General features: G+C 44.2%; 1 protein-coding gene across 2 annotated transcripts in view; it reads left to right on the top strand.

Annotated features, from left to right (window-relative positions):
• Positions 1–12,849, top strand: part of LOC123454672 (swi5-dependent recombination DNA repair protein 1 homolog) — a 28,366-nt gene extending 15,517 nt beyond the window's left edge. For both annotated transcript variants that reach the window (XM_045133408.1, XM_045133409.1), the window contains exon 3: positions 12,744–12,849. In XM_045133408.1, the coding sequence (XP_044989343.1) occupies positions 12,744–12,830 (87 nt within the window). In that variant the 3' untranslated portion in view covers positions 12,831–12,849. The remainder of the gene's footprint in view (positions 1–12,743) is intronic.
• Positions 12,850–13,338: the final 489 nt, after the last annotated feature.

Raw genomic sequence — 13,338 nt, 5'->3', positions numbered from 1 at the left:
AGGGATCTACCTCAGTCACTTTGCACCTTATTATTTTTGTTTGTTTGGTTTTTTAAAAAATATTTTTATTTATAAACAGAGAGAGATAGAGACAGACAGAAAGAATGTGCATGGCAGGGCCTCCAGCCGCTGTAAGCAGACTACAGATCCATATTTCACTTTGTGCATCTGGCTTTATGTGGGTAATGGGGAATTAAACTCTGCTCGTTAAGCTTTGCAAGCAAGCACCTTAACTGCTGAACCATCTCTCCAGCGTTGTTTGGATTTTAAATTATTTATTTTCAAGGAGAGAGAAGAGAGAAAGAAAGAAAGAGAGAGAGAGAGAACACCAGGGTTTCTAGCCATTGCAAACAAACTTCAGATGCATGTGCCACCTTGTGCATCTGGCTTTATGTGGATACTTGGGAACTGAACTCTGGCTGTTAGGTTTTGAAGGCAAGCACCTTAACTGCTAAGCCATCTCTCCAGTCCTGTTTGTTTGTTTATTTATTTATTTGGTTTTCAAGGTAGGGTCTCACTAGCTCAGGCTGACCTGGAATTCACTCTGTAGTCTCAGAGTGGCCTTGAACTCCTGGCGATCCTCCTACCTCTGCCTCCCAAGTGCTGAGATTAAAGGTATGCGCCACCATGCCTGGCTTCTGTCTTGTTTATTTATTTTTATTTTTTTTAATTAGTATTTTCCATGATTATAAAAAAAATCCCATGGTAATTCCCTCCCTCCCCCGCCCCCGTCTCGTTTATTTTTAAGGCAGGATCTTACTCCAGCCCAGAATGGCCTTGAAATTGACGATCCTCCTATCTTAGCCTCTTGATGGGATTGAAGGTGTGAGCCACCATACCTAACTTCATCTTATATTTTAAGACAAGGTCTCCTGCTGAACCCAGAATTCACCCATTCAGTTAGACTAGCTAAGCCAACGAGCTCTAGGGATCTTCCTATCTCTGCCTCCCCAGTATTAGGATTACAGGAACATTCTACCAGTTGCAGCTTTTGTGTGGGTGCTAGGGACTTGAACTCAGGCAGCACTACCTACAGAACCCACCGAGCTTTCATGTTCTTTTGCTTTTGGCTTTTCGAGGTAGGGTCTCACTATAGCCCAGGCTGACCTAAAATTCACTATATAGACTCAGGGTGGCCTTGAACTCACGGCAGTCCTCCTACCACTGCCTCCTGAGTGCTGGGATTAAAGATGTGTGCCACTATTCCTGGCTTCATATTCTTTTAAAAATATTTATTTATTGGGCTGGAGAGATGGCTTAGTGGTTAAGTGCTTGCCTGTGAAGCCTAAGGACCCTGGTTCGAGGCTCGGTTCCCCAGGTCCCACGTTAGCCAGATGCACAAGGGGCGCACGCGTCTGGAGTTCGTTTGCAGAGGCTGGAAGCCCTGACGCGCCCATTCTCTCTCTCTCCCTCTATCTGTCTTTCTCTCTGTGTCTGTCACTCTCAAATAAATAAATAAAAAATTATTTATTCTGGTTTTTTTTTTTTTTTTTTTTTTTTTGAGGTAGGGTCTTGCTCTAGCCCAGGCTGACCTGGAATTCACTATGTATTCTCAGGGTGGCCTTGAACTCGTGGCGATCCTTCTACCCCTGCCTCCTGAGTTCTAGGAATGGCGTGTGCCACCATACCTGGCCTTTTTCTTTTTTGGAAAAATATATTTTTATTTATTTATTTGCAAAGACACAAATGGAGAGAGAGAGAGAGAGTACCAGGGCCTCCAGCCACAGCAAATGAACTCAAGATGCAAGTCCCACTTTGGACATCTGGCTTTACATAGGTCCTGGGGAATGGAACCTGGATTGTTAGGCTTTGCAGGCAAGGGCATTAACTGCTGAGCCATCTCTCTTGCCCCACGTTTTCACATTCTTACATTTAAATTCACCTTCATCCTATCACAGCTATAGTCTTTCATGATTGCTATCCTAGTCCCACCCATCTCTGTCTGGTGGAGCTGGGGTTGCCTTTCCCACATTTTTCCCTTTACCAATGGCAGTACAAGAACACTCCTCTTCCTTCTTCCTTATGTATGAAGTAAGGACGCTGCCAGGTCAAAGAGTATAGGCAGTTAAGAATTTTAATAGTTGTTGCTACCCACAATATTATTTTCCTTCCTAGGAAGAAAAGAGAAAAACAAACCAGTGGCTGGGTCAATTGAGTGTTTATTACATGGCTATTCTGGGATAGGCTCCACCCTTGAGAGCTTCACCTGTCATTCCCTGTCCTCGGGACGCACCGTGGACTCTCGGCCCTTTGTGCTGGCTGTTCTGTCCTCCTCCCTTTGCCACTGACATGTTGCTAAGGTTTCAAAATCCTCTGTAAACAACAGACAGTGGTGATGTGAACTGTGCAGGTATTCTAGGACCCAGCAATTCTAGGACCTCTTCCAAGTAGGTCCCCACAGGGAGGACTGCGGGTGACAGAAGGACATGCCCAGCATGGCCTAGTGTCACTGCAGGTGGGACAGCGATAAGAAGACAGCCTGGGCTCTGATCCTTGGGAAACTGAGAAGCTAAACTAGGCATGGTGGCTCAGGCTTCTAATCCAAGTGCTCAAACGGTTGAGGTAGGGGGATCACTGTGAGTTCGAGGCCAGCCTGGGTTAGAGTAGACCCTACCTCACAACAAGCAAATGAGAAGAGATAGAGGTTGCGCATGGCAGTGCATACCTGTGATCCAGCACTCCAGAGGTGGAGGCAGGAGGATCAGGACTTCAAGGTCATCCTTGGTTATATAGCCAGTTTGAGGTCAGCCTGGGATACATGAGACTCTCTCTCTCAAAAAAAAAATACAACAACAACAAAAAAAGACTAGGACTAGAGAGATGGCTTAGCAATTAAGGCAGCTTGCTGGCAATGCCGAAGGACCCAGTTTTGATTCCCCATGACCCATGTAAAGCCAGATGCACAAGGTGGCATATGTGTTTAGAGTTTGTTTGCAGTTGACTATAGGCCTTGGCATGCCCATTCTCTTTCTCTCTATCTGCCTCTTTCTCTCTTTTTCAAATAAATAAATCAATAATTTTTTAAATAATAATTTTTATTGTGATTTTTTTTTTTTTTTCCTGAGAACCACAAGCTGGGCATGGTAGCACACACCTTTCATCCCAGCACTGGGAAGGCAGAAGTAGGAGGATCACCATGAGTTCAGGGCCAGTTCAAGAGTGAATTCTAGGTTAGCCTGGGCTGGAGGGAGACTCTATTTCAAAAGAAACAACAACAACAAAAAAATTGATAATGGCAGACACTGTGCCTAGCACAGGACAGGGATGAATCACTTCATGTTTGGACGGCTCTGTATCACGGAGGCTTTTATCACTGTACCCTTCCACAGACTGGGTCCCCTGTGCCCAGGATGCCCATATTCTGTCTGGAAGGACACTCAAGCATAAGGTCTCTATCTAGTGAGCCTGCACTCCCATGGTGAAGTTGGGGAGTTAGTAACAGCTCTACAGAGGGGGTGGGTCAGGGTTTGGAGGACATCCTTTGAGATAAGGGCTCCAGGGGGTAGAGCTGGGCACATAGAATTGCACTGTGTGCACATCTCTTGTCACTGGTTTGCTTACTTTTTATTTGTCCCTTGAATTCTCCACCCCCACTTGGTGTCTTCCTCCTCACCCTACAGATAAGCCTTCAACACCTTCAGCTTTCACACCTGCACGGGTTTATACCAGCACTGTAGACTAGATAGTGATGGCTTTTCATTGATTTAGCATCTAAGTGGACTTAAACTTGTGCCACAGACCCTGTTCTGTTTTCTGCTTTCCCCATATGGCATTGTGTTTTCAAGAACTTTCCAAGTAACGTGTGAACTCTAATTCATTTGTTTAGCCATCCATTTATTCATTTTATGTGTCAGAATTAAATTACATATTTTAAAATTTTTATTTATTTGTATGAAAGACAGAGAGAGAGAGAGAGAGAGAGAGAGAATGGGTGTGCAAGGGGTTCCAGCTGCTGCAAATGAACTCCAGACACAAGCACCACCTTGTGCATCTGGCTTACGTGGATCCTGGGAAATTGAATCTGGGTCCTTTGGCTTTGCAGGCAAGCGTCTCAACCACTAAGCCATCCCTCCAGCCCTGTGCTAGTAATTAAAATCAGGGACTCTGGGGCTGGAGCGATCATTTAGCCTAAGGACCCAGATTTGATTCCCCAGTACTCACCTAAAGGCCAGATATACAAAGCGGATCATACATCTGAAGTTTGTTTGCAGTGGCTAGAGGCACTGGCTTGCTCTCTCTCTCTCTCTCTCTGCTTACAAATAAATAAATATATAAAATAAAACATTAAGACTTATATACTTAAACAATCAGGGACTCAAAACATGACAGGAAAACACTGTATAGCTGGGGTCTGGGAGTAGGTGGGGTCAGATAAAGATAAATCAGGTGTATAATCAAGGACCGGATGGCTGCTGCCCATCATAACAGCTTCCCTCTCCTCCCCTGGCACTCCTGGGAATATCTTCACATTCCAGGGGCTCCTAGGAACCTGAACCTGAGCCTTCAGATCTCTCTCTTAATGTAATTAATTTTTTTTTTTAATTTGAGAGAGAGAGAAAGAGAGCAAGCGAGCGTATGAGCTTGCTGGATAGCTGAAGATGACCGCGAACTCCTGATTCTCCTGCCTCTACCTCCTGAATGCTGGGATTACAGACATGCACCACCATGCTTGCTCTCTGCAGTGCCAGGATGGAACCTGGAACTTTATGCATGTTAGGTGCGCATGCCGCTGACTGAGCTACGGCCACAGAGCTTCAGTAGGTTTCCTTATGACATTTCCCCACAGGTATAAAATTACTTTGATCATATTCACCCCACCTCTTCCTCTTGTCCCCCTTAGTCTTTGCAGTGGTTGCTTTCCTTACCCTCCCCCCCACAAGTAGTCCCTCTTTTATGCCTTTTTTTCAAAATTTAGATTCCATGAATGAGAGAATACATGTATTTGTCTTTCTGAGTCTGGATTATCTCACTTAATATGATGATTTTCAGTTGTCTCATTCTCCTGCAAATGTCATAATTCTCTTATGTCTGCATAAAACTCCACAGTGTATTACATAATACACTTTCTTTATTCATTCACTTGGGCTGGTTCCACTTTCTGGCTACTATGAATAGTGAGTATAGCAATGAACATGGATGTGCAAATATCTCTGTGGAACTCTGGCTTGGAGTCCTCTGGGTAGCTACCCAGGAGTGGTGTGCCTGGGTTATAGGGTAGGTATATTTTCAATTTTTTAGTATTTTATTTTATGTATTTATTTATTTAAGAGGGAGAGAGAGATAGGGAGAGAGAGAGGGAGGGAGAGGGAGAGGGAGAGGGAGAGGAAGAGGGAGAGAGAGAGAAAGGGTGTGCCAGGGCCTCCAGCCGCTGCAAACGAACTCCAGATGTGTGCCACCTTGTGCATCTGGCTTACATGGATACTGGGGAAATCGAACCTGGGTCCTCTGGCTTTGCAGGCAAGTGCCTTAACTGCTAAGCCATCCCTCCAGCCTTTTCAATTTTTTTTTTGAGGAACTTCCATACTAATATCCATAGTGCCTGAACTAATTTATAATCTCATCAGCAGTAAACAAGGGTTCCTTTTACTCCACACCCTTACCAGTATTTATTTATTTATTGGTTTCTTTTTAATATTTTATTTATTTATGAGAGAGAGAAAGAGAGAAAAGAAAGAAAATGGGCACACCAGAGCCTCTCGTGGCTGCAAATGGATTCCAATCACATGTGCCACCTTGTGCATCTGGCTTATGTGGTTCCTGGGGAATTGAACCTGGGTCCTTAGGCTTCACAGGCAAGTGCCTTAACCACTAAGAAATCTATCCAGTCCCACTTATTGGTTTCTTTTTTTGTTTTGTTGTTTTTTCTTTTCAAGGTAGGACCTCACTGTAGCTCAGGCTGATTTGGAATTCACTATGTAGCTTCAGGGTGGCCTCAAACTCGCCATGATCCTCCTACCTCTGCCTCTCAAGTTTTGGGATCAAAGGTGTGTGCCACCATGCGTGGACTTGGCCTTATTGGTTTCTTGATGATCACCTTTATGAATGGTGTGAGATGTTACCTCAATGTATTTTTTTTAAATTTAATTGCAAGGAGAGAGGGAGCGAGAGGGAGGAGGAATGGACATGCCAGGGCCTCTAGGCACTGCAAATGAACTCTAGAAATGTGTGCCACCATGTGCATCTGGCTTACATGGGACCTGGAGAATTAAACCTGGGTCCTTGGGCTCCACAGGCATGCACCTTACTGCTAAGTCACCTCTCCAGCTCTGTTTTTAGTTTTATTTATTTATTTATTTTATTTATTTTTTTGAGGCAGGGTCTCACTCTGGACCAGGTTGACCTGGAATTTACTCTGTAACCCACCCACTAGCCTTGAACTCATGGTGATTTTCCTACCTTAGCCTCCCCAGTGCTGGGATTAAAGGCATGCACCACCACACCTGGCTCATGTGCTTTTGTTACTATGACTCTGTAATATAACTGGAAATCAGGTATGGTGATACCTCCAGCATTGTACTTTTTTGCTGCTTATTTCTTTGGCTATTCAGAACCTTATTTCCAACAGATTGTAGGATTATTTTCTCTAGGTTTGTGAAGAACATCATTGAAATTTTGATGAGAATTATATTGAATCTGTAGATTACTTTTAATAATGTAGCCATTTTATACTTAATTCTTCTTACCTATGAACATGAAATATCTTTCCATTTTCTCATGTCTTCTTTAATTTTTTTCTTTTGGTGTTTTGTCCTTTTCATTGTAGAGGTCTTTCACTTCCTTTGTTAGATATTTTTACACTTGCTTAATATGTGCAAAATGTTCCCAATCTGCCCTTCTTTTTATCCTTCCATCCCTCCATTAATCCCAGCTCCCTTCCCTGATAGTTTAGTAGTCATTGAGGGTTTTATCTTTGAATCCTGTTATCAGGATAAAATTTTACACTTCCTGGATTAGTTTTAGAATCCAGTAGAGCAACCACTATTCACACAAGACCATTATATTTAAATTAATTAAAATTAAGTAAATTGACCTGGAATGGTGGCTTAGTGGTTAAGGCACTTGCCTGTGAAGCCTGAGGACCCAGGTTCAATTCCTCAGCACCCATATAAGCCAGATGTACATGGTGGTGCATGTGTCTGGAGTTTGTTTGTAATGGCTAGAAACCCTGGTGAGCCCATTCTCTTTCCCTCTTTTTCTCCCTAATAAATTAATAAAAAATAAAACATTTTGTTTATTTATTTATTTGCAAGTAGAGAGAGACAGAGAGAAGTGAGACAGACAGACAGAATGGGTGCTCCAGGGCCTTTAGCCACTGCAAAGAAACTCTAGACACATGCACCACTCTGTGAATCTGGCTCTATGTGGGTGCTGGGGAATCAAACTCAGGTTGTTAGGCTCTGTAGGAAAGTGCCTCATCCACTAAGGCCATCTCTCTAGCCCTGAAATATTTTTAAAAAGAAAAAAATTAGGGCTGGAGAGATGGCTTAATGGTTGAGACACTTGCCTGTGAAGCCTAAGAACCCAGGTTTGATTCTCCAGTACCCATATAAGCCAAATGCACAAGGTGGCACATGTGTCTGGAGTTTGTTTGCAATGGCTGGAGGCCTTGGCATGCCTATTCTCTCTCTCTCTCCCTATCCCTCTTTCTTTCTCTCTCTCTAATAGATAAAATAAAGTTTAAGGAAAAAATTCAATAAATTGAAAGATTCATTTCTTCAGTCTTATCAGCCACACTTTATATTTTTATTCATTTATTTATTTGAGAGAAAGGGAGAGAGGGAGAGAATGGGCATGCCAGGGCCTTCAGCCACTGCAAATGAACTCCAGACATACAGGCCATCTTGTGCACCTGGCTTAAGGAGGTACTGGGAAATCAAACCTGGGTCCTTAGGCTTTGCAGGCAAGTGCCTTGACTGCTAAGCAATTTTTCCAGCCCTAAGTCACATTTTAGAGTGACCCACAACCTAATGAAGCTGGTGGCTGCCATGGTGGCTTTATGGATGTCCTACAGTCTTATTCCCATGGAATGTTCAAGGAGTCTTCTGGGGAAATGGACCTGTCTCTTGCAATAATCACTTTTCCAGAGATAACACTAAGCTATTATTATGCAACCCCCCCCAACCCTTTCTTCCCAAGGAAGACACCTGGAGAGATGAGGGGGAAAAATGTGCATCCAACTATAATAGTAATAACAGTCTGGCACATTGTAAGTACTCATTACATTAAAAAAATACATTACTATGTAATGACTGTTTATTGAGTGCCAGATATTTATCCATCCACATTATTTCACAAGTTTATTCCCAGAGAAATAGGAGCAAAGGAGAAGGTTAACCACATGTCCCTTTTCTTCTCCAAACCACAGGGGGATTAACTCAGCTCCATGCACATGGGGCCTGTCATCTCGAGGAAGATCTCTGTGAAATATGTTGGGCTCCTGTGATAAATACAGTCAAGCCTGCTCTACTTCCTGCATTTCCCTCATGGTGAATGGGGTAGCTGAGCGCTGCTGCCTGTCTCTGCTCTGAGCCCCCTTCCAACCATACAGCCTCACTTAGTGTCTCCTACCTGCTCCTTTGCTCCAGTGCCCTTCCGACCTCCAGATTCTCCACTCCTGTCCTCTCTACTCGGAAGTCTTTCTAGCCCCGGGCCTGCTCCTGCGTCCCTGAAACAGCTGGCTGTGGCTCCCCAGTGTCGTATAACACCACCTCAGCATTTGTTTGTTTTTATTTTTACTTTGGGTTTTTCAAGGTAGGATCTTGCTCTAGCCCAAGCAGACCTGGGATTCACTATGTAGTCTCAGGGTGGCCTCAAACTCACAGAGATCTTCTTATCTCTGCCTCCCAAGTGCTGGGATTAAAGGAGAACACTACCACGCCTGGCCCTATTTTTATTTTTATTATTTGGGAGCAGAGAAAGATAGAGAGTTAGGCCTCTTGCCACTACAAACGAATTCCAGATACACGTGCTACTTTGTGCATCTGGCTCTACATGGGTACTGGGGAATCAAACCCAGGTCATCAGGCTTTATAAGCAATCACCTTTAACCACTGAGCAATCTCTCCAGCCCCTACCTCACTTTAAAAAATTTTTTTTTGGTTTATTTTTATTTATTTATTTGAGAGCAACAGGCAGAGAGATAAAGAGGCAGAGAGAGAGAGAGAGAGAGAGAGAGAGAGAAGGGGAGAATGGGTGTGCCAGGGCTTCCAGCCACTGCAAACGAACTCCAGATATGTGCGCCCCCTTGTGCATCTGGCTAACGTGGGTCCTGGGGAATCAAGCCTCGAACCGGGGTCTTTAGTAGGCTTCACAGGCAAGCACTTAACCGCTAAGCCATCTCTCCAACCCCCCACCTCACTTTTTGAGGCACAGTTTCACCCTAGCTTCCTATCTCAGCATCCTGAGTTCTAGGATTAAAGGTGGGAGTCACAATACCAGGGGAAATTGAAGGTTGGTTGACTTTTTCTTTTATTAAAAAAATATTTATTTATTTGCAAGCAAGGAGAAACAGAGGTGGGGAGAGAATGAATATGGGTGTATCAGTGCCTCTAGCCATTGCAAATGAATTCCAGATGCACCTGCCACTTTGTGTATCTGGCTTTACCAAGGTGCTAGGGAATTGAACCTCGATCCTTAGGCTTTACAGGCATCTCTCCAGCCCTGGCTTGGCTTTTTCTTAAGTCTGGGTTTTAGGGATCATACTCAGGTCCTCATGCTCGTGTGGAAAGCACTTTACTGACTGAGCTATCTTCCCAGCCCAACTTTATAGTCTTTAGTAATTAATTACCCAACCTTAGGAATTGTGTTATAGAACACAGAAAATGGACTAAGAATGTCAGGTGTGTAGACTCACTACAGTAATCCCAGCACTCAAAGGCTGAGGCAGGAAGATCACAAGTTCAAGGCCAGCCTTGGAAATTTAGCGAGACCTGAGTCCCTCACCATGTGCTATGACAGACAGAGAGCATGTGGTATAAGGAGATGAACTCGGAGAACCTGGAAGAAACAAGTGTACAGTCAAAATGGAAGTTTAGACGTGCTCCATTTGGCCACTTCTTTTATTAATTTGATGACCTGAAGCCCATACTTTTTTGTTCATTAAGCTATTACCTCCTACAAGTGCCAGCATTAACCCAGCTTTTCTTAACTCAGGGCTGTTATTACATACATTGGTCATTAAGCCTGTGGTGATCAAGCAATATCTTGCAGACCAGAGACTCTCACATTCTAACATGATTATTAAATGTGTTGGAGGAAAGTAGTTAATAATTAAGAACATCAAATGAGTCCTGTGTGAAAAGTAGTGGATACAGAGGAGAAACTGGGTAGCCAGCACCTTAAGCAAGTGATCAAAATTGACATCACCAGTCATGGGACTTGCTGATGTCAAAGGCCTCCCAAAGTCACACTCTGAGGAGAGAGCATCATTTCTGCACTCAGCATGGATGTTGGAAAGATCTTGTTCAGGCACAAATCAGTAGCTGTTACTACTCCTCCACAGGCCACACTGGGAGCAACAAGCCTGGGCTTCTTGTCAGGAGCATTCCTGAAACTCTCCTGGACGAACTGGCAGAGAATAAGGTCCTATGATCCGCTTTAGCCTCTCTGTATCAAGTCCTCCAGATGGAGCTGGGGAGATGTGCTCAAGCACAAGGATGATGAGTTCAACCTCCAGCACCCAAGCAAATGCTAAGCGTAGTGGTACATGTCTATGACCCCAGCAATGGGGAGTCAGATACAGGAGGACTCTGGAGCTTGCTGCCTAACTGGCCCAGCCCAGTGGGTTCCAGGTATGGTGAAGAAATCTTGCTGCATTGCTGGAGACCTGGCTTGGTGGTTAAGGCACTAACCTGCAAAGCCTAACGACTCCGGTTCAATTCCCCAGGACTCCCATAAGGCCAGATGCATCTGCAGTTTATTTGCAGTGGCTAGAGGCCCTGGTGTAGCCATTCTCATTCTCTCTCTTCTCTCTACTTTCTGTCCATCTGTTTGCAAGTACATAAATACATGAAAAATAAAATAGCCGGGCTTGGTGGCACATGCCTTTAACCCCAGCACTTGGGAGGCAGAGGTAGGAGGATCGCTGTGAGTTCAAGGCCAGCCTGAGACTCCATAGTGAATTCTAGGTCAGCCTGAGCTAGAGTGAGACCCTACCTCGAAAAACCAAAACAAAAAAAGCCCCAAATAAATAAATAAATACATAAACTAAAATAAAAAGAAATCTTGCCACAAAAAATAAAAAAGGTGGAAGGGCTAGGAGGTGGCTTGGTGGGTAAGAGTGCTTTCTGCATAAGTATGAGGCCTGAGAACACCTGAGTCCAACTCCCCAGAACCCACGCAAACAGCTGGGTGCATGCCTGTACCCCAGTCCCTGGGGAGCAGAGACTGGAGAATTATGAAGGATTACTAATCAGTTAGTCTGACTGAAAAACAGCAGCCCTGGGTTACTCAAGGAAACAATATGGACAAGTAATAGAGGAGGACACCAATGTTGTCCTGTGGCCTCTGAAGTATGTGCACACACACGTGTATGTTCATATATATATTCATATTCATATACATATACATATATACATATATATATATATACACACACACACACATACATACATACATACATACATATATACATACATAGGGGAGTATATATATGTTCCCCCCAAACAAGAAATCAATCAATAAACATGTTAAAACATAAAGTGGAGGCTGAGCGTCGCAGCACATGCCTTTGATCCCAGCACTTGGGAGGCACAGGTAGGAGGATCACTGTGAGTTTGAGGTCAATCTGAGACTAAATAGTGAATTCCAGGTTGGCATAGGCTAGAGCAAGACCCTACCTTGAGAACACCCCAAAATACACAACATGTATAAAGTGGAATACAACTGATAAACGAAACATACATTGATCTCTGACCTCTATAATCATGCACATACACACATGCATGCACGTGTGCATACACACACACACACACACACACACACACACACACACACACACACTAAATAAAAAACAAGAAAGTTGCCCTGAGTACAGTTTAGCTCAGTTCTCCCACCCTTTATGAGATCAACCCCGATATTCAAGTACCTCCTGCTGAAAGATCAAGGGTGGCTTTGGTTCACCCAGCAGAATCCAAACCCAGGCACGTGGGGAACAGAGGGGTGGAGCATGAGCAGGTGTGGACCACCTCCAGGATGCGGCATCCTACAACACTGCACATCATGACTTGCGCTTTCCTTCCAGAAGCCCCAAGTTTTTCTGTCTACTAACCTCTGCTCAGGCTGTGCCCTCCTTTCCCAGCTGTCTTGATTTAACTTCATCTGCTAGGAATGCTATAAATAAATACCACAAACTGGGTAACTTAAACAAGATATGGTTTCAGGATGGAGAAGTGGTTTAGAGGTTAAGGTGCTTGCTAGGAAAGCCAAAGAGCCCAGGTTCGATTCCCCAGTACCCACATAAAGCCAGATGCACAAGATGGTGCATACATCTGGACTTTGTTTGCAGTAGCTAGAGGCCCTGGTGCATCCACTCTCTCACTCTCTCTCATAAATAAAAACAAAACAAGATGTGGTTTGAATATGAAATGTCTGCCATAGCTGCATGTGTTTTGAATATTTGGTCCCCATCTGGTGGCAATTTGGGAAAGCGTGGAGTCTTTGGGAGGTGGATTTTTTGCAGGACGAGCTGTGTCACTGAGGGCGGATGTTGAGGTTTATTGACCCAGTCCATTGGGTATTCACAGGTAGCTCACTCAGACTGCTGCCTCACAGCTGAGGTGACAAGATGCGATGCCTCTGCTGCCTGCTCTGCCATGCGTTCCCCACCATGATGAAGTTACCCCTTAAAACTGTAAGTCAAAATAGACCCTTCCCTTTTGTCAGCTGCCTCCACTCAAGTGTTTTTTATTTATTTATTCATTTATTTTTCTGAGGTAAGGTCTTGCTCTAGCCCAGGCTGACCTGGAATTCACTTTGTAGTCTCAGGCTGGCCTCAAACTCACAGCAAATCCTACTACCTCTGCCTCCCCAGTGCTGGGAGTAAAGGTGTGCGCCACCATGCCCAGACCCTGAGGTATTTTTGATTAAGATTGAGCCTGCTACTTAAGTGTCCTACTGGCAGATCCTAGCTGGGAAGAGGCGTGTCACTACAGACAGATCTTGATTCCAGCCCTACTGGGTTTGTTGAGAGCGGCTTGAGCTCTGGCCTTTTTTTTTTTTCCTCAATTTTTATTAACATTTTCCATGAATATAAAAAATATCCCATGGTAATACCCTCCCTCTCCCCCCCCACTTTCCCCTTTGAAATTCCATTCTCCATCATATCCCCTCCCCATCTCA

Source organism: Jaculus jaculus, chromosome 14 (genome assembly GCF_020740685.1).
Source record: "Jaculus jaculus isolate mJacJac1 chromosome 14, mJacJac1.mat.Y.cur, whole genome shotgun sequence".
Classification (NCBI taxonomy): Eukaryota; Metazoa; Chordata; class Mammalia; order Rodentia; family Dipodidae; genus Jaculus; species Jaculus jaculus.
Note: the sequence above shows the minus strand (reverse complement) of the source record. Positions and strands in the feature narration are given on the sequence as shown.